Source organism: Stomoxys calcitrans, chromosome 5 (assembly GCF_963082655.1).
Source record: "Stomoxys calcitrans chromosome 5, idStoCalc2.1, whole genome shotgun sequence".
NCBI lineage: Eukaryota > Metazoa > Arthropoda > Insecta > Diptera > Muscidae > Stomoxys > Stomoxys calcitrans.
The window spans coordinates 66,510,214-66,533,366 of NC_081556.1; the positions used below are offsets into that span (position 1 = coordinate 66,510,214).

General features: G+C 38.4%; 1 protein-coding gene across 1 annotated transcript in view; it reads right to left on the reverse strand.

Annotated features, from left to right (window-relative positions):
* The window catches only part of LOC106083362 (potassium voltage-gated channel subfamily H member 8), a 419,128-nt gene that overhangs the window by 342,903 nt on the left and 53,072 nt on the right, over positions 1-23,153 (reverse strand). The window contains exons 3-4 of the mRNA XM_059370085.1: positions 13,026-13,136; positions 12,853-12,972 (exon numbers count right to left, since the gene is read on the reverse strand). Coding sequence (XP_059226068.1) covers positions 12,853-12,972; positions 13,026-13,136 — 231 coding nt within the window. The remainder of the gene's footprint in view (positions 1-12,852; positions 12,973-13,025; positions 13,137-23,153) is intronic.

Genomic DNA, 23,153 nt, shown 5'->3' on the forward strand with positions numbered 1-23,153 from the left:
GCCATCCTTTGGATCCGGTTAAGTATTGAGCAGTAGGTGGATTTTTGAAGCGTCGTCCACCAGACCACAACAGCGTATAGCATTATAGATTTGACAACTGCAGTATATGCGGAATGCATGACACGCGGTCTAAATCCCCAACTTTTGCCAATGGCTCTCTTGTAGGTGTATAGGGCAAAAGTGGCCTTTCTTGCCATTTTCCAAATGTTGGATTTGAAGTTCAATTTCCGGTCCAGCAAAACACCCAGGTTTTTTCGCGCTTTCTGTAAATGGAACATTTTCTCCAACCAAAGAGACAGGTTCCACTGTAGGCAACTTGTATCTCCTGCTGAAAAGAACTACTTCTGTCTTGCACGGATTTATACCTAGACCACTATCGGTAGCCCACTTTGCTGTTGCACGTAGAGCTACCTGAAGTATATCTATTAGAGTGCTGGGAAACTTTTCCCTAACCGCAATTGCCACATCATCAGCATACGCCACTTTTACGCCTTTTTTCTTCCAGAGACAATAATATATTGTTAATGGCTATATTCCAAAATAGAGGAGATAGTACACCTCCTTTCATCCTCTGCTGACCCATCTTTTTAGATCCACAGATCCCAAGCCTGCCGTAATGCATCTTTTAGTAAGTAAGTTATTAATAAACTTTCTTACGGTAGAGTTGATGCCTAGAAACTCCAAATCCTTCATGATTGACGTCAGTTTTACATTACTAAAAGCAGCAAGCAGCAAAAATGTCAAGAAATGCTACCATTGCATATTCCTTGACAGCGAGAGAACCCTCTATGTAGCCGACAAGGTCGTGAAGGGCTGTTTCAGTGGATTTGCCTTTACTATATGCATGCTGCTGCCGCGACAAGCGATCTCCGGGGATTTTTGCCCTATGATATGTTTCTATCAACCTCTCAAGAGTCGTCAGCATAAAGCATGACAGACTTATAGGACGAAAATCTTTTGCGTTCTTGTGGTGGGGTTTCCCGCTTTCGGAATTAAAATGACCTTCTTGTCCCTCCATCCCACTGGTACTCCCACTGGTATATCTCCCTAAGCCAGGGAACCAGTCTATAAGACACATCTTTAAATTCAGTCGGTGATACATCATCAGACCCTGCCGACTAAAAGGAGTCGATACTTTTTATCGCCCAAAGGATTTTCGGCTCAGATACAATTTCCCTAATAGCCTCCGACGAATGCATATTAGTGACAACCTCTTCTGGCGCCATGTTGTCAGTTGGAGAATTTCCCGGGAAATGTGTATCAACGAGTAGTTCTAGTGTCCATACATTCTCTGACTTCTGAATATACCCCACCGTAGCTGCATAATTCTACACAGGATTTGTTCTGAGCCTTTCTCAGCTCGGCCTTATATGGCGGTCGCTGTTTGCCCCTTGGCTTAGCACTAGAGCATGCTAACACAACCGAGTCATTCAGGGCCTTCGTGATCCGCTGCTGTCAAAGTACTTTCTGAGATCCGTGCTTCCCCGCTGGCGCACACTTTGAACCCAGTCCAACCGGATGACCCACCTACACAGGGATTGTCGGGTCCCGGTTCGATGCCATCCCTTCCTGTCTCGATCGTGGCCCGGCGATTTTCACTCTCCTGCCATCCGTCAGACTTAAGCGATGTGGTCGATAGTTCCCCAGGCAAGTGTCCAGCAACAACTACTGAGTCGTCTCCTGTATCCCCGACCCCACCGCTTCTATAGACCTTCACTTTCAGCTTGTTGAATCCGTAGGATACAACCCCTTCAGACTTTTTGTGGTCTGCGAGACAGACGGAGTTTAGTACGAATTCTGCATGTCTCCATCAGCCTCATCCAAGCTACCAATCTTCCAGTCGGTGGTTGAATAATTGGGATTACATTCTCTAAGTTTTCCAAGCATGAATTTAGGATTTGAAGAAATCCCTAATATCCAAGCATGCGCCATTGTTCGAGAAGGAATAACTTCCTTCTTGACTAAATCTAGTGCTGCACCCGGCCAGATCTCACCGATCTCGGCCCCGATACCAGCCTGCGTCGTCACAAACTGGAGGAAACCCAGGAAATTCCGCTAGGACATCGGAGTATACTGATGACAGTTCATTGACTACCCCACTCCAATTATTCCTAGGTATGCAGCCCTGTTCTTCTACCTTGTCGACTACTGTCATCATCAAACTGTCCCAGCGACATTACCAAAGGTTCTTGGACCCATCTTACTGTTGTTCACCCTAGTTCTTTTAGGCATGGAATGCCCTCCAGGTGACCACAGCTCTTTGGCTGACTGCGGTCCAGTTTCAAATCCAGACGTGTACAGTGCAACGAATTCCCGAGCCCAATTTAGGAAGTCTCTCGCCCTATTAGTGAGAGTCTTAGGATCATTTCTCACAATAAAAGCAATTACAAGCATCAGGTATAATATAATCAATATGTTGAACAAAGGTTCAGGAAAAATCAAAAATCTTTCCAAGATGGCTAACTGACATATTTTCCAATTTTGAATGAAGTTTGGATAGATGACGCAATCTCTGAAAAGAGACGTGAGCTCATTTTGACAAATTTATAAGAAGCTTTGGAGATTGACCAAGTCTTTCTGTAAATCTAAGACATCAAATATAGACTCTATTCTATGAAATATTTTTAAATCATCATCATAGAGAAGAAAACTAGATGTTAAAAAACACGAGGGAATGTCGGTTACGAATAAGATATAACAAGTAGAGCCCCAAAATACTAACCTGAGGCACACCAGAAGTTTGAATATAAGGCGAAGATACAAAACTCTCCACCTTAACTGAAGATATAAAGTAGTCCATGAAAGAAAAATGGAGTGCAATCCTAATTTTGCAAAATAGAATGAGATACTCGATCGAAAGCTTTAAATAAATCTGTGTAAATAGCTTAAACTTGACAGCCACTTTCAATGGCAGATGGGCAATATTTCGTAAACAGTACCAAATTACTTGTAGTTGATCTCCCTAAAAAAAATACATGGTGATGGGGAGAAAAAATTAAAAACTTTTTGTGAATAACATACTCAAACACTTTTGAAACACACGACAGTTTTGCAGTTGTCCTGGAACAAGTTATGTCGTCTTTTCTGCCACCTTTAAAAATTGGGATAATTTATGCAACTTTCCATCTATTAATAAATAGACCTACTTTAATAGATAGATTTAATATAAAAGTTGAAATGGGAGCTACACAAATAGAACACTTTTTTTTAGAAAATAAGCATTGCTTTATTATTTGTTACAAAAGAATAAAAATTAGATTTAAAACAAGAAGCAAAATCGGGAGATCGGTTTACATGGTAGCTGTGTCAAGCTATAGATCGATTCAGACCATGTTGCACACGTATGTTGAAGGCCATGGGAGAAGCAGTTGTACAAAATCTGTGCCAAATCGGATGAGAATTGCGCTCTCTAGAGGCTCAAGAACTCAAGATCCCAGATCGGTTTATATGACAGCTATATTAGGGTATGGAGCGATTTGGATCATGCTTCGCATAAATGTTGGAAGTGATATCAAAACACTATGTGCAAAATTTCAGTCAAATTAAATGAGAATTGCGCCCTATAGAGGCTCAAGAATTCAAGATCCCAGATCGGTTTATATGGCAGCTATATCAGGGTATGGAGCGATTTGGACCATACTTCGCACAGTTGTTGGAAGTCAAAACACTAGGTGCAAAATTTTATTCAAATCGGACGAGAATTGCGCCCACTAGAGGCTCAAGAAGTCAAGACTCAAGATCGGTTTATACGGCAGCTATATCAAAACATGGACCGATTTGGCCCATTTATAATCCTAACCAACCTAAACCAATAAGAAGTATTTGTGCAAAATTTCAAGCGGCTAGCTCTACTCCTTCAAAAGTTAGCGTGCTTTCGACAGACAGACGGACGGACGGACATGGCTAGATCGATATAAAATTTCATGGCGATCAAGAATATATTTACTTTAAGGGGTCTCAGACGAATATTTCGAGTAGTTACAAACAGAATGACGAAATTGGTATACCCTCATCCTATGTTGGAGGGTATAAAAAGAAGCAAACATATTAATAACATCCATACCAGATTTTGATGTGCAGATATTCAATGTGACAGTAGATGGGATATAAGATGTTTTCCTTTTAGAATTAACATAAGGCCAGAAGCTTTTGGGACTGGCTTTAATTTCATTTTATTTAACCAAAAAAAATTAAATTCACGCTGTAAATGCTTGCATTGGACCTCATCTTCTGGATCACCATGCACCAAAAAGCGCTTATGGAATTTATTTCGCTTTTTTTTTTGGTTTTTTTTTTTACACCTTTCGTATACCAAGGCAGTCTTTACCGTTTATTTTTCCTTAATGGAACATTAGCTTTAAGTATAGCATAGACTATTTCTATAAAAAAATTATAACAACTGATGATATTTTATCATTAAAGATTGTTGCCCAATAAATGGAGCAAAGAAATCAAGTCAACACCTTCAAATCGCAAACGTTATAATTTAGAGCTAGATTTTGCCAAGATGATGATATTAGAAAATTAAAATAACCTACTTAAAAAAAATATTCATGTGATGTAGATTAATGGGGAAATTGGAGCCAAACATTCATAAACATTACATTTTAAATAATTAGGAGCAAAAATAAGATCAAGAAAGCGGAGCAGTTGAAAAAAAAAAATGATTAATTTGGACAAGATTTAAACTTAATAGAGTATAAATACAATTGACCTCCTAGTTCTTATTTACATTAGGGGTCGTCAAATTGTGACCAACAAATGTTAGGTAGATTGAAATTTCACATATATATAAGGCAAACATTATAAAACACGCAGCAATATGATATAATAATCCATTGTCATCATCCGAACCACATAAGTGTGACTATCCTTGTCAATATTAGGGTTTCAACCGGACAAATGTTTTTATATAAAAGAAAACCTAACACATTCCAACTATAAGATCCTTCTATGTATCTGCAGTTCGATTGCGAAAACAAAATCAAGTACATTCGGCGTACACTTATCGTGGATTGGTCTATATCAAACACTTTGTTAATGATAACCCAATTGGCATTGAACACATCGATATGCTGGATACTCTTTTTCGCTCTACTGAAACTAGCAGAGAACAACATAACGCAGAGACTTGCTATAACTATAATGATGAGAATCTTTTTAATTAAATTTTTCAAGATATTAAACCCTTTTAAACTATATTTTATTTATCTTTCAAACAAAATAACTTTGCCTTTCCATATATAAATTTAAAATCAAAGATTTGTACTGTCTACAATTAGAATCTACACCTGATGGTCAGGGTTCTAGCGGTGTTGGACGTTATTGCGGTCTCTGAGACATGGTTTCAACCACATTATGGGAATAGACTGGTATCCGTAGTTGGGGACAGGTTTTTAAGATCCGATCGGGACGGCAGAGGTGGTGGAGTTGCTATCTATTTAAGACATGATATAGATTTCAGACCCATTGCTTCGTCTGGTTCAACAGACAAAGTTGAATATATTTTTGCCGAATTGCACTGTTTGCGTAGAAAAGTTCTGGTTGGAGTTGTATACCGTCCTAATAAAAGATTGAAATATGATGACTTTGTGAAGAGACTTGAGGATATAAACTGTCCTTATGATGATATTATAGTCACAGGTGACTATTTATTTATTTAATAGTAATGGGGTTGAAGAGACACATTTGACGGGGAGCATGCAATCAACAGGGTTGCATGTTGTTAATTCAAATACTGCCACACACTATACAACGACAACAGAGACTCTTATTGACTTTTTCTTCGTAAGTTCCAAGACAGATGTGAAGTTATGTGATCAATTATCGGCACCCCTATTTTCAAAACATGATTTATGTTTTTTGACTTATGTTATTGCAATTTGAATATACAAGTATAACATATATACATAACTAACTACTTTGTGAAATAGGCACCGTTGAGTGGCAGGAGCTTTATGCTATGTCTTGCGTGGATGAACAGACTGCATTTCTTCAACGTAATGTGAGTCAGATTTTCGACAAAATATGTTTCGATGAAGACCCGCACTGTTTTTTTGAATGGCAATCAGTGGTTTGATAAAAATGATAAATATTTGATAATAATCAATACTTTAATATTGCTTCGTAAAAGAGATTTTGCGTACTCTCGATGGAAGCGTTTTAGAACACCTGAACTCTTTAATGATTACGTGAGAGGAATCAGACCACTTCTTGTATAAAGACGAAGAAGATAGCTTATTTTAGTCGTAAATTTCAAGAGGCATTGAACACGAAAAGTATTTGGAGATATATAAAGTCAATTGGAATTGGAAGTGATAACGAATCAATTGGTAGTCATGTTGATTTAGATGAGATTAATAGGAGTTTCTTGAACATATCTTTTCCGCAGCCAAACGTACATTTCTACGACCGTGAATTTAGTAACGTAAACCATAGTAGTGACAGCCCTCACCAGACCTACGTTTTAATCTTGAGCGTTTTGAACAAAGGGATATCGTTAGCGTTGTAGAATCGATTAAGTCTAATGCCATTGGTTCAGATGGTATTGACCCGAGATTTTTTAGGATAATTCTACCCTTTATTCTTCTGTATATGTGCCATCTTTTTAACAATATTATTTTAAGGAGTTGCTATCCACAGTCTTGGAAACGGGCAAGGATAGTCCCAATACCAAAGAATAAGCAGGAATTTAGGCCAATAGCAATACTTCCATACATCTCTAAGATATTTGAAACTCTAGTCAACCGGAAAATATCAGGATATATTGCAAATAATTCGCAGCTAATAGATTTTCAATCTGGTTTCCGGCCAAAGCACAGTTGCACTACTGCACTTTTGAAAGTAGTTGAAGATGTAAGGAGTGATATAGACAGCGATAAAGTTACCTTTCTTGTTCTTTTAAATCATTCGAAGGCATTTGATTCCGTTGATCCCAAAGTACTCTGGTCTAAACTGAAACATTTATTTACATTTTCTGAAAGAACAACGGACCTTATATTTTCCTATCTTTCGCGGAAGAAGCCTTTGTCATCGTAAAGCACTATCTTGAACTTGAATCCTTTCTTTGAAACATGCGGTGTGTAGAAGACTTGCGGACGAATTTCCGACTCTAATACTTTGACATATAATGAGAGATATACAATCAGAGTTCCATATAATTGTGAGTTTGTCAGATTGTTAGTGAAATTCATTCCCACAATTTCGTTATATGGAGGTAATCAACTGATGCTCCGACTGATAAGACCTGAATTTTGGATTCCTAAGGCTAGGTTAGGGTGCAGATAATAATGCGCCCCATTGACATACACCTAAGCCAGTAATCGGCTTGTTGTGCGCTCTAAAAACTATAAAGTAACCTCTAAAAAGAAAATTTTAAGTTAGGAATTCCGTGCCACTTACAAAATCGTTAATTGTTTTCAATACCACCTAAGTTGGTTCATGTCTGATATTGTGTCTCCACCTAAGTGCCGGTATCTGTTGGACGCGAAAGTCGGGCTATGACAAAGGAAATGCTCCAACGTCTCATTATATTCGCTGCAGGCCCTACATATGCTTAACTTGTCGCAACGATTTTACATAATGTAGTCCTATGTGTCCCGTTATGATACCAATAGCTATACTGACCTCCTTCTTACTTTCTTTCAGTAATAGCCTCGCCGTCCTACTCCCTTAAAACGGACTGCGTCGACCCGAAAGGCTTCGGGTTAACCAAGTTTATTGACGGCAGTCCTCTGGCCTTCCGCGCCAAATCGTCTGCCTTTCCATTCTTCCTTACTTCGTTATGGCCCGGCACCCAAACGATCCAGATTTTGCCATCCTCAGAGAATGCGTTAATCTCCTTCATACACTGCAAGACCGTTCGTGACCTTACCGTCCTGGTTGTTATTGCCCTTATGGCAAATTTACTATCCATAAAGATGTTCAGACTCGATGTCCTCGCGTTAGCATTACACCACTTTACGCATTCCGTGATCGCCCGGATCTTCGCCTGCAGGACCCTATTATGGTCCCTGGGTTCTCAATGTAGACTCCCAGGCCCACTCTGTCCTCCAGCTTTGATCTATTCGTGTAACATGATCTTCCAGATGGCAATACTAGGTTTCCGTCAATCTTAGACTGTGCCGATGGCAACAGTACCTCGCGCTCCACATCAAGGTTCATCATAGGTATTCGATCGGACACCTCTTATCTTCCTTCCAGGTTTCCTATCGTCGCCTCGATTATACCGCGATGGTATGAACTGCTCCCATCCTCAATCCATTCTCTCATAGCCGTAGTGGCTGCCTCACACGTAATCTGTATATTAATGGGACGGATATCTAGAATAGTCTCCAGTGGCCTAGTAGGAGTGGTCCTCATCGCTCCGCCTATGCCAAGACAACATGTTCTCTGAATCTATTGTATGGTCCTTATGTTACACTTTTTCTCCATAGCAGTCCAGCATACTACTGAGGCGTAAGTAAGTGTTGGTCTAATCACGCTCCTGTAGAGCCAGTAGACTATCCTAGGATTCAGGCCCCACTACGGCCCGTCTACATAGCGCCCAACATCTGTGTGCCTTCTCGGTACGCTCCACCTTCGTCTTCCTCGTGAACAGGCTTATTTGAGATTTCTCTGGGTTTAAATCGAGACGTCTGGGTCTAGCCCAGTCATATACCATATGCAAGACCCTTTCGGCCTTTCTACACAGCTGGTTCGGATCCTTACCCCTTAGAAGTATTATAACATCGTCTGCGTAGCAGACGGGTTCAAATCCCTCCTCAGTTAGCATCCGTAATAGGTAATTTATGGTGGTCACCCATAGGAGTGGCGATAAAATGCCTTGTGCCAATTTCTCCCTTATATTTATGCCATGGGATACACAATTTATCCACCTGTTCCTTAGCATATGGTTTATCCAGTCGCTAAGGACCGAGTCCACCCAGTACTGGTCTAGGGAATGGATCAGTGTGTCGGTCCGCACATTGTTAAAAGCCCCCTCGATGTCATTGTATACCGCCAGCGTGTACGTTTTGGCATCGAAGAATTCTTGTATTTTATGCCCAACCTCGTGTAGGGCAGTATCCGCCGACCTTTCCTTGATATTGGCATGCTATTTGTATTTGAGCAGTTCGCTGGATGTCTTACTCTTTATCATGGTGTCCACAATACGTTCCATGGTTTTGAGTAGAAAGGACGTAAGGCTTATGGATCTGTAGGCCTTTGCTAGGTTTGGTGTCGCATAATTTGCCTTGCCGGGCTTGGGTATAAACACTACCCTGGCCTCATGCCATGCTTTCGGAGTATATGCAAGTCCTATGCACGCTGTGAAAATGTTGGCCAGATGAGGCGCCAGATAGTCCTAAGGCTAAGAATTTAACAGAAACTGTGATTTACAAATGCAAGGTGGTCGTAATATCAAAGAAAAAATTGCAAATGCTGCTTATGGGAATTCATAAGCTGCTTTAAGGCTCACTTCTACAAAATAAGCAGTAGTATGAAATACACCTTCGACGAATTCTCCACTCTCTTTCAAGAACTTCATGATGATTTACTAGCCTTAACTTCCTGTCATTTCCTAGCTGGAGGACCAATACTCTCTGTAGCCGAAACAGATGATTCAGAACATAATCTTACGGTATTGAATAGATGGCGAAGAGTAAAAGCGTTGGCTCAGCAATTCAGTTTTCGATGGAAAAATTTTTATTTAAAGGAGCTACAAATGAGAAATAAATGGAAAAAGGATAAGACTAACATAATCATTGCTGACATGGAAGTTGTAAGAATCCTTACCTGCAGCTAAGTGGCGATTAGGTCGAATTTCTAAAGTTTATTTGGGAAAAATAATTTGGTCAGGGTCGCTGATGTTTTAACGCAACATGGAGTTATAAAATGGTCAATCGTGAAGCTTGTTCTTTTTCCACATTGCTTGACTAAGTTTCCAAATCGATCCCGTTTTCCATTAATCTGCCTTTGTTTACAGCATGTCTTCAACTAAAAGTGGGGATTCGAAATCCCGAACACACTTTCGGAAAGAAAAATATCCCTGCCGTCGTTGTAAGGGAACACACGGCTTAAAACATTGCCACAAATTCTGAAAACAAGATGTAGAAGTTCGTCTCGGCTCTGTTATTCTCTACCGATACTATCCCAACCGATACTATACGATCGCCACAACAAAAATCACAATATTTTACTTTCACATCAATAGCTGCGCCACACGGAACTCCATTATTCCCGACAGCAGTAGTTATGTTAAAATTTACCAATGCACTGAAGCGGCGTCGGATGAACCGATGTATGACGACAAAAGCATAGTTACACGTATCAAAATACAACGGCGGCGTTAGCTAGGTTATGTTGTCAGAATGGATGAAGAAGCTCCAGCAAAGAAGTCTTTTGAAGGCAAACACGGTGGTACACGCAAACCGGGAAACCAAAAGACCGATGGAAAGATCAAGTTATGGGAGACACCTTGGAACTTGGTGTCAAAGATTTTAGAATGAGCGCAGAAGATTGAGGCGCTTGGAACGCTATTCTACGTTTGGCTAGTGGAACAAATGTTCTGTTATAGCCAATTAAAGTAAAGTATAATGCACGACCCCCATCCAGCCCAGAAAGTAAATATATTCTTGATAGTCATGTCATTTTAAGTCGATCTAGTCATGTCCGTCCGTCTGTATGTCGAAAGCACGCTAACGCACAAGTACTTTTTATTAGTGTAGGTTGGTTGGGATTGTAAATGGGCCAAATCGGTCCATGTTTTGATACAGCTGTCATAAAAACCGATCTGGGGTCTTGACTTCTTGACTTCAAATCGGTTCATAACCTGGTCTAGCTACCATATAAACCGATCTGGGGTCTTGACTTCTTCAGCTTTTAGAGAACGCTATTCTTATCCAATTTGGCTGTAATTTTGCACGTGATGTTTTGGTATCACCTCCAACAACTGTGCTAACTATGATTCAAATCGATTCATAGCCTGGTCTAGCTGCCATATAAACCGATCTGGGGTCTTGACTTCTTCTGCTTTTAGAGGACGCTATTCTTATCCAATTTGGCTGTAATTTTGCACGTAATGTTTTGGTATCACCTCCAACAACTGTGCTAACTATGATTCAAATCGGTTCATAACCTGGTCCAACTGCCATATTACCCGATCTTGGATCTTGACTTCTTGAGCCGCTGGAGGGCACAATTCTCGTCCGATTTGGCTGAAATTTTGCATGAGGTGTTTTGTTATGACTTCCAATAACCGTAATAAGTATGGCGCAAATCGGTACATAATCGCATATAGCTGCCATATAAACCGATCTGGGATCTTGACTTCTTGAGCCTCTAGAGGGCGCAATTCTCATAAATTGTGTACAACGCCTTCTCCCTTGACCTTAATCATATGTGTCCAATATGGTCTGAATCGATCAATAGCTTGATACTGCTCCCATATAAACCGTTCTCCCGATTTTGCTTCTTGAGCCCCTACAAGTCGCAATTCTTATGCGAATGGACTGAAATATTACACAATGTTCAGCATTCAATTTCCTTTTGTAGTCCGAATCGGACTATAACTTGATATAGCTCCAATAGCATAACATTATTCAAAAAGAAGCTAACAACAAAGTTATAACGTGTTTTTTAAAAATAATTTTATGTTTAAAAGCAAAAAAAAATACAACAATCGTTTGGAAAATTGCTAAATCACTTTCGTTGTTCATTCACAGTATTCTCAAAATTCTTCTCTCAATTTTCTTTATTTATTTCTAATCTTTGCACCTAGCGCATTTAGAAAGAGGAGGAAAACACATTTTTAGTATTGAACATCTGTAGCTAAAAGCTTCTCTGTTTTTGTTTTCTTTGGTTCTTGTTCACTTCCACAGTTCACTTGTGTTGCTTTTGCTCTTTTTTAGAATTTCTCAATTTGTGTGTTGTTATTATGTTTGCCTATTCGTTCAATGGCATTTAATATGAAAATTGATTTTCAGTTTTTAAATAAATGCACAGGCACATATCGGTTACAGCTCCAATATAAAGTGGTACTTCGACTTGACTTCTTGAGTCCCTAGAAGTCACAGTTTTGCACGAAGTGCTTCATCACAACTTCCAATATTTATGCAAAGTATGGCTTAAATCGGTATATAACTTGATATAGCTCCCATGTTGAACCCCTGAAATTTTTGTCCGATTTGGCTTTAATTTTGCATGTAGTGTTCTGTTACGGCATCCAACAACCGTGCCAAGTACAGTCCAAATTGGTCTATGACCTAATATATTGTAGCTCCTATATAAACCAATCTCTCGATTATCCTTGTTCGGCTCCTAGAAGCTTTAATTTTTGCCTAGTTTAGCAGAAATTTGATAAGTAGATCAGAATTATGCCTTTCAACATAATTTATTTTGTGTACATTTTTTTGCAGAATCCATGGTGTTGGGTTCCTAAGATTCGCCCGATTAATTGACAGCAATCAGTGACATGTTAGAAGTTTGCCCATGTTCCTTAATGGAATGTTCAAATTTGCTGGCGTATAAACACTGACACCATTTTCTGAAAGCAAGAAGAACAGGAGCACACTTCTCACATATCACATTTTATAGGGCAAACATCTGCGCCCACATGCAAACATCTGCGCTACGGTGGCCTCAACAACTATTCAAATTCAGTTTTTTAAGGATAGGAATATCTTATAGGATAATATCCTTACTTTTATGAGACATTCTCTGGTTCGAGATCGTTACCAAAACGCTCGAAATCAGGGACAAAGGTATAACTCGTTTTCATAACGAGTTATACCTTTGCTCATGTAAAGTCAATGGACTTTAACTTTTTTCTCAAAAACTTGCTTTTTTAATTAAAAAATGTTTCAAGGTACTTGCCGTCTTTTTTGTAAAAAATTGTTTCCAGTTTTAGTTCTGTTTTGTTCATCAAACTTTTCTCTATTTGTATTTTATGATCTTCTTCCGTTTCTGGTCCATAAAGAAAATGACATGAGCAACCTAAAAAATAATATATTATTTTGGAATATCAGATTCTCTCAGTTAGGCTATACCTTTCTGCATGATTTGAGCTCGAGAATACCCAGTCAGATCCACAAACCCATCTGAGCAGTAAACAATTGGACTTCCGTTTGCTTGTGCGTTCCCGAGGACAAAATTGGAATCTGTAAGTATTTAATAGTATGTTTTTAATAGATAAAAGTATTGCATTAGGTTAGGATGCAAGGAGGGCGCGGATATTAATTCGCCCCATGCCACTATAGACATACAACTTAAACAATAGTCGGCTTGTTGTGCGCCTCTTGAAGAAAAAAGGTATCCTTGAAAAAAAAAAAAATAAGTCAGGAATGCCGTGCTGATAACAAAATTCTTAATTATTTCCCATAACAAGTCCCTCAGTCGGTTCATGTCTGATATTGTGTCCCCACATAAGTGCCGGTGTCTTTCAGGCGCGAAAGCCGGCCAGTGCTATAGGAAACGTTCCGACATCTCATCATCTTCCCTACAAGCCCTACACATACAAGCCTCATCTTCTCATGGTCCAGATTTTTCTATTTTATTCATTCTTAAGTCTATAGATTACATAATTCTTACAGACTAAATTATAAACTACATATATATAAAAAATTTTAAATTAAATGAAAAAAACAAAAGCTTTGTATTAAGGTGTCGTATAAACTTTCTTTCCTCAGCATACTATGTCCCGTACACAAGAAAGGAGAAAAGATGGAATGTGCCAACTACATAGGAATAAGTGTCCTCCCCATCGCATACAAGATACTCTCGAGCGTAATCTGTTTGAGTTTGGTATCCCTGCAAAATTAATAAGACTCTGCAGGATGACGCTTGCTGATACGCGTTCCTCAGTAAGAATAGGAAAGAATCTCTCCGAACCATTTAATACCAAACGAGGTTTCAGACAAGGAGACAGCCTATCGTGTGATCTCTTTAACATCCTGCTGGAGAAGATTATACGAGATGCAGATGTGAATAGATATGGCACACTAATCACAAAAGAACACATGCTACTCGCCTATGCCGACGACATCGATATCATACGTCAGTCACCGGAAGTAGTAACTGCAGCCTTTGAAAGAATCGAAAGAGAGTCAGTGAAAATGGGTCTGGCTGTAAATGGAGATAAGATGAAATGGATGGTTTCAACTCCCAAAAAGCCTGGCACAACCGAGCAGATAGAGAAAATGTAGAAAGTTGGGAACCACAACTTTGAGACAGTCAGTAACTTTATCTACCTCGGCAACGCCGTAACCGAAACGAATGACACCAGTTTTGAGATTAAGCGAAGAATAATACTGGAAAACAAATGCTTCTTTGGACTAAGAAACAAGGCCACCTCTCGACAGACGAAGATTACACTATACAAGAAGATTACACTATAAAGGTTCTGAAGCATGGGTACTTGTGAAAGCAGATGAGGCAGTGCTAGGAGTATTTGAGAGAAAGATTCTTCGTAAAATATATGGACCAGTTTGCGTTAACGGATAATATAGGTGACGTATGAACCACGAGCTGTATGACGACGATAGCATAGTTACACGCATCAAAAAACAACGGTTGCGTTGGCTAGGTCATGTTGTCAGAAAGAATGAAGAAGCTTCAGCAAAGAAGTCTTTTAAAGGCAAACACGGTGGTACACGCAAACCGGGAAGACCAAAAGCCCAATGGAAAGATCAAGTTGTGGGAGACATCTCGAAACTTGGTGTCAGAGATTTTAGAATGTGCGTAGAAGATCGAGGCGCTTGGAACGCTATTCTACGTTCGGCTAGTGGAACAAATATTCTGTCATAGCCAATTAAAAAAAAAAACTAAACTTTCTTTAAACAGAATCTCTATTCCCAGAGAGATCAAAGAGATTACAAGAATTAATTAATAAATTCAATAAAGAGGCGGCCTAAAGGGTCATTGTTTGCATAGTTCGTTGTAAAATAACTTGTCTGAAGCAGCTAACTATCAGCTGCGTCCATTTAGTTATTTTATGGTCTCAAAGAAACATTTATAAAAATTCTATTCAATTTGAAATCGGAGATTATTTTGCCTTGCATAATTTTGAGAAGGAAAGTAATGTTTAACATTGTTCGTCGTCTTTTTAGTGTAGGTAATTTAAATAAGTTTAATCTGAATTCATACGACGGAAGAGCCCGAGGATCCCAGCCACAGCCACGCCCCCCAGGCAAAGTAAAGTAAATTGTTTTTGAACAGACTCAATCGCATTTGAGTGAATAGAATAGGACGGATCCCATACATTGGACACATAATCTAAAGTACTACGCACAAACGTAATATATAATTATTTCGTTATCAAGAGATTAAAAATTCTTTACTCCAACGTTCGATAAATCCCAGGTTTTTACAGGCTTTATTCGTAATTAGAGAAATATATTTCCTAAAATCTAGAATCCGCACACTCCACTGTACAATCCTTCAAATAATAAATTGTAGATACCTTCTTGAGCCGAGAGAAAGACATATGTTTACATTTCAAAGTAATGAGTTCCAACAAGTTGGTATTGCACCATAAATAAAATTCGTTGAGATCAGATTGCAATACCATAATAAAACCTCAAGCATCCCGTGATCGCCCGAATCTCTGCTTGCAGATCCGTATTATAGTCAGGCAGTCGGAAACAGACTACAGACCCAGCGTTCTCAATGTGGACCCTCAGGCTCTCATATCCTCTAACTTTGATCCATCTGTGTAGCAGATGCCAATACTAGTGTTCCATCAATCCAAGGCTGTTTCGCTGGCTGCAGTGTCTCGCACTCAACATCAAGTGTCGTCTGAGGTATTCGATTGAAAACCTCTTCCATTCCTTTCAGGTTTTCTATCGTCGCCTAGATTATTCAACGGGGGTGTGACCTGCACCTATCCTCTATTCATTCTCCATAGCCTTAAGTCTCATAGCCGCAGTGGCTGCCTCACACTTAATCTGTTTGTCTATGAGTGGAACACTAGAACAGTCTACATGTTCCCTGAACCTGTGCATTATCCATACGTTGCACTTTTTCTCCATTGCTGTCCGCCAAACTACTGGGGCGTAAGTAAGTATTTGTCTAATCACGCTTCTGTAGGGCCAGTCAGCACTGGCAGCAGCAACCGTTGGGCGATAGCCATGCGAAGAACAAAAGAGTTTGGCAAAAGATGTTTGTGTTTGTTGCTGTTAGCATCGTTTGATAAGTTGGATTTGAATAAGGGAAGTAAGATTTGATTTTTTTATTGCGCTTGTGAATCAAGTCGTCTTAAAGAGCCTTGTTCAGATTCAGATGTGAGTTTCACAATCTACTCTAGTTGGGATGGTTGTTAAGCACCATGATCCATTTGACATCGTCCGCTGATGATATATCGTGGTCGAAATTTAAATCGCGTTAAGGGATAACAAGTTAAATGCTTCTGGCAACAACTCAATTTTGCTGATTTTTAAATGTTTTTTGATATACTATTCTTTGAATAGAAAGCACTAAACAATGGTCTAAAGCCGGACAATATTCGGCAATGGAATCTCAGTCTGTGGAGTATCCTCGGATTCAGGCTCCATTTCGAGCCTATGATCGTTCTACATAATCCCAACATCTGTGAGCCTTCTCAGTACGCTTCTGAACGTGACACTTTCCAATTCAGTTTCCTGTTCAAAATCACCCCTAAATGTTTGACCTTATCGACTTTCTGTTGAAGGAAAGTAGTGCGTCAAATTGACTCACCTACATCTTCCTCTTGAGACCTCTAGGTCTATCCCAGTTGTATGCCATCATCAAGACCGTTTTGGCCCTTCTAATGATTTAGGTCCTTACCCCTTAGAAGTAGTATAAGATCGTCTGTGTAGCTTAATAAATTATTAATGGTGGGAACCCATAGGAGTGGCGATTAAATGCCCCCTGTTGCCTGCCCGGTACTAGCTTTTTCTTATATTTATGTCATGGGGACCCTCAATTTATCCACCTGTTCCTAAAAAAGCCCCCTCGATGTCAATGCATACCCCCAAAGTCTACATCTGGCATCGAAGGATTTTATTTTTGGAAGACCCCACTAGTGTAGTCATAATCCTGCTGATATCATCCTCAATGTATTCTATGCTTGGACAGTTCACAGTATCTTACCCAAGATTTCCTTTGAGTTGTCTTCCGAATTTTGTTCAGTTGGTTTCCACCTATAGAGAGCCTCCAATCTTGAAATTCAACGATTAGATTTTCAAAACATGTTATCATATCTAAAACCTCCTCCCCCTAATCATATCAACAAAGATAACGGCATTTCGAATACCAAGGTCGGTAGTTTTTATTTGCAAACTCAGCTACTTTGGATTGAGAAAGTAGTTTAGAAGCAAAGCCTCCTCTCGATGGACGAAAGGTACACTTTATAAGAAACTGGTACGAGTACTATCCGAGCTGTTGTATGATTCTGAAGCATGTACTATTTGGAATGTTTGAGAGAAAGAACCAGCCTGCGTCAATGAAGAATAAAGGTGTTGATTAACCACGAGCTGTATGATGATGTATCAAAATACAACGGTTACGTTGGATAGGTCATGTTGTCAGAAGGAATAAAAACCTCCTGTGAAGAAGCCTTTTAAAGGAGACCACAACAGAATACAACGAATAAAATCGTGCTAAATTCGGCCGTGCCGAATCATATATACCCTCCACAATGGATCGCATTCGTCAAGTCCTTTGAATGACTTTTTGCAATATATATGAGCTGTATTTATTATTGACCGATATGTACCGTACTTGTCATGCCGTACACGGAAAAAAAATATCACCTCCACAATTTCAGGCAAATTGAGTAATAATAATTGCATCTTTAAGAGATTCAGAAAGTCAAATTGTCAGATTGGTTTATATGGTAGCTATGTCAGGTTATTCATCCATTTAGACCATACTTGGCATAGTTGGTGGAAGTCATACCAAAATGACATGTGCAAAATTTCAGCCAAATTAGATAACAATCCCACCTTATAGAACCCCAAAAAGCCTAATTGGGAGATCGGTTTATATGACAGCTATATCAGGATATGGACTGATATGTGCAAAATTTCAACCAAATCGAATAAAAGAAGCTTAAGAAGTCAAGTCCCAAGATCGGTTTATGTGGCAGCTATATCAGGTTATGGACTGATTTAGACCATACTTGGCACGGTTACTTGCATAATAACTTCTACTATAACCTCCAACATTTTAACCAAGTATGATCCGAATCTGGTATGGACCATAACTTGGTATAGCTCCAATAGCAAAGCAATTTCATTCCACTATCTTTTGCGATAAACAACATGACAAATGCGTTCCATGGTGGTGGGTATAGAAAATTCTGCCCGGCCAAACTTAGCACGATTTTACTTGTTTATTTTTGATTAACTCACTAACTATGACTCAAACGGGCCTAGACAACATGCAGACCCGGTAGCAGATGCGGTGAATAGTTACCAGATGAATGTGGTACTTGGAGAACGACCCCCTCCCATTGCACATGCAGAAATTGACCCCCCGGTAAACCAGAGTAAGAACTACTCTGGTTTTACTCAATTACGATCCGGTAGATGCAGCCGCCTCAACTCCTACAGAGCAAAGATTGATGCCGACGTGCAGGATGTATGTCACGATTGGGACCAGGGTTCAGCCAGACCCACTCGTCTCAGACTCAGACCCCCTGGACGCACCCGATTTTAGTCGCAGACTACCTGGATCTGGACACACAACAGAATCAAGCAGACGAAAGATAGAACACAACACACTGCTATAACAACAACTTTAAGCTACCCTATTTTCAGTGGAATGAAAATACTGATATAAATTATTTACAGAGAACATATGCCGTTACTTATCCAGAGGATGTATTTCACCCAACTATTCACGTTGATTTCAATCTTTCTACCTCTTTCCTTCATAATACAGAATTGTATCATATTGACAGTATTGACTGACTACCGAAAATTTAATACTCATATATCGGAGGTTAAGTGGCACTTCCATTACTTCCATTAAACGTTTTGGATGAGTCTATTGTTGTACTTTATGAAATGTTTAAGTGATTTATTGAAATATTTGTAATTTCAACGGCTGTGGGCCACCTTGGAATAATAATAAATTGCGTAACTTGAAGAATAGAAAAAAAAACTATAAAAAAAGTATAAGAAATCTGGTACTGTGATGGATTTTTCTAAACACCCTGTTGCACGTTCTGAATATAGTAATTAGAATCTGTAATTAGAATTCCTACAACAAGTACAATACAAATACTTTGAAATATGGATTCATTGAAGCGTATCATGACCTTTCCATCAGCCATATATTTACAGACTTCTTTGCCACAACCTATTCACTGAAAACATATAACAAAGTTATTGAACCCTCATGCAACCTTTAAGAAAATATCACGATATCTGTTCCACTTGCAACAACTGCTACTGTTCTGCAAAATTTTAAAACAAATTTAAATTTTCATATTATCCAGGTCCAGATGGTCAAGTTTTCTTTCAATATTGTTCAATGAATTATTACGGAAACAGTATTTTATCCGTTATGGAAAAATTCTTTCATCATACCACTGTCTAAGTGGATGGAAATCTGATATCATCAATAGCTAAGCTTAGCGCTATTCCTAAATTTCTTGAAGAAACATCACTGACTCACTCTCATCAAGTTTTTTCTCTGTTATCATGATATCAGCATGGATTTCGTAAATCCTATTCAACTGTAACGCATGCTTTGGAACTGTCTACAATTGTAAACGTAGGATTAAGAAATCGTTTGCAAACTGATATTATGTATACAGATTTTAGTAACGCTTTCGATAAGGTAAATCATAGACTTCTATTACACAAACTAGACCTGCTGGGGTTTTACGGCTCATTGCTGGCATGAATACCAGACTACCGTTCCAATCGTATTCAATCTGTAAAATTTAATAACTCTGTTGCTTAAACAATTGATGTTCTATCTGGAACTCCACAAGGTAGGCATCTTGGCCCTATTTTGTTTCCATTATTAATAAATGATCTTCCAACCATTGCCAATATCTCTCTTTAAAACCATTCAAACTGATACAGATCAATTGAAATTACAATTCGACCTTATGGAATTGAACATAAAAAATGTAAACATACATATATCGTTTTATAGATTGAATCTAACCACAAATTGCTATTTAAATGGTTCGCTCCTTGAAACAGTGGAATCAATCATGGATATTGTTAGATCTAAGGCTTAACTACATATCACATATATCTTTGATGGTAAATAAAGCTTATTGTTCTTTAGGATTTGCAAAGCGTTGGAGCAAAGAGTTTGTGGATCCAATAGTTACGAGGAACCTCTAAACATTCCGACCCATTCTGAAGTATGGTTCAATAATATGGTGGCGTTATTATTATCAAATCGACTGCAAATCAACTGAGTCCGTGCATAAACAGTTCGTGCCATTCTGCTTACGTGATCTTAACTGGACATTTAATAATTTACCACCCAATAAGCAAAGATTAAATCCGATCCAATTACTCATGCTGAAAAGCCGGCGTACAATGCTGAACCTAAATTTCATATTAAATATACTAAATAGAAAGCTGGATACGGAGTTTCTTTTCGAGCACATTTACTGAAACGTACCATTGAGACCAATACGAAATTTTGAACATCTCCATACTGAATACCATCGCACAAATTTTGCGAACTATGACCCACTTGGGCGTTTTTAGCGTTGATTTGAATAAATTAGTCCATTAATAATTAATGAATTTAATAAATATTATAGTAATATATTCTTTAACGAAGAAAATTATACTTTTGCTGAAGTCGTAGTCATTAAGTGTAGTTGTATATAGTCTAGTCTGTAAGGTTTATAATATCTATAGACTAATACATATACAGGGTGGCTGATGAAAGCCGCTACCAAAAAAAAATGTAATAACTTTTTTTCTATTTAATAATAATAATTTAATAATTAATTTAATTAATTAATTAATTAATTTAATTAATAATAATTTAATAATTAATTTAATAATTTAATTTAACATGAATAAAAGAAAAATGTATTCCATACACCGAAAAAAAAATGTAGCAATATTCATCATTGTAGCAATATTCATCAGCCACCCTGTATATAACAATAACAGACCAAGTGGAGAAACAAATCTTGAAACTGGGTGTCAGAGATTAGTAATGTCCGACCAAAATAGGTAAGGTCGCTAGACTCTAAGAATTCTGCCAGCGCTTGATCCCGCTTATTTTTATAGGTACTACACCACGAAATGTGGTGAAAGCTCACATTGTAAATTTTTTGGTTCCGAATTTCCTGCCTGTTTTGACTTTCCAGAAGTCGTGCAGCTCCAGATATGTACCATTCTCTCCCTGTCTCAGCACTGTTGCATCCGGCGTTGACAACTCGCATGAAAATAATTTCTTTATGACAAATAACACACGTCCTCCGCTAGTATTAGCATAGAATAATTTTATTAATTTTAATTAATAATTCAATGGTGAAATTAAGGAAGTGGTGGAAGGCTAAGATATAATGTTATAGAGTCGACTGGCATAAATTTACACCTTCTCATATAGCCAGGCAGCCAACTAATTTCTTGGCAATTTATTTTTGAACTCAAAGTCGTCTTCGGCTGTCGAAAATCTCTCAACGAGATCGTAGAACAGTTCAAAATTCACCTGTTTTCAATGCCGGGCCACAAAGATATCCCAGGAAGTATAGCAGATAAGTTTGTGAAACCAGGAACTACCTTACACATTACAGGGAAACTGGAATCTATGGGTATGCATCTAGTGACATGTAGGTTAACTCTTCAGGATCGAGCCCGAAGGACAACAAATGACAAAGTGCGGGTTGTGAACATTCCAAAGTTTTGGGGCCAATCTAGACTTGAAGAGGTCTACCGCTCCTAAATTTTGAAAACAATGTAACATTAAGGGATTTATGAAATTGTAGCATTTAATAAATACATACTGTAATACGATAGATGAGAACAAATAAGCTTTGAGGAGGAAGATCATAATCTTGCTGAATTCTTAGTTATCAAGTTTAGTTTTATATATTATATTATAGACCGCGTCTGGCGAAAAAAATCAAACTTTTTAGTCGCCGGAAATCCATGCTCAAGAAATATAGAGGAATATTATATTGAAGATGTAAGTAGGAGTCGTGGAATTAAGACACTAGTGTCCTATTCTCGTCTATAGTTCTCTTCCCCTTTACAAGATCGCATAGTATATCGTTCTGGATCATACTTAGTTCTCTAGGTTAGGTCAGATTAATATGGCAGTCTACCATCAGCCTCACTTAGACATTTTCGTCTATTGTGATACCACAGGAACAGAAGAAGGAAGATGCCTTCAAGTTCCTACCGTTGAACCATCCAGTTAATTTTAAATGCCCAACAAATTGCGAATATTCCCATCCGCTAATTCAGACAGGTTCTCAATGAACTGAGAACCTACAGTGGAACTCCTAGTGCGGGACACACACGCAGAAGGTGTTCTATAGTCTCTTCTTCTTCGATGTCCTCACAGCTTTTGCAAAAGTCGTTGGTGGCAACCTTCAATCTGTCAGCATGTTTTCCGATTAGACAGTGATCTGTGGACACAATGACTGAGACGTCCGTTCTAGCCAGTGATAGCATAGCGGTAAACCTCTTCAAGTCTAGATTAGGCTACATAGTTTTGGAATGCTTACAGCCCCCTCTTTACAATTCCCTGGGATATCTTTGTATTTGTATTTATTTTTATTGCGATAATACCCATACAAAAGACTAGGTCTTATATAAAGCATGGGGAAGGTAATCGTACAGCTTTGATTTGCAACTTAGTTATAAAGTAAAATTAAAGTGATATATTTTATTTTAACAAATTGAAGACAGCAATGAAAATTACAGAGATAAAATTAATAAAAGAGAGAAAAAGTTTATAAATTGTATAAAATAACTATATGGAAAATTTCAATGTGTATCAACAAAAGGGTTAAATTAAATAAATAAATTTGCTCAAATTTTTGTTTAACTTATATAACAAATGGTTGAACTGATTAGAATTGTTCATAAATTGTTTAGAAAACGATTGAATATGTTAAAAAGATTAAAAATGATTAAAAATCGAAAATTTTAACTGTTTTTCGTTACTTAAAGATTGGATATTATTAGGAAGAGTATTCCAGAGGCGTATTGCACTGA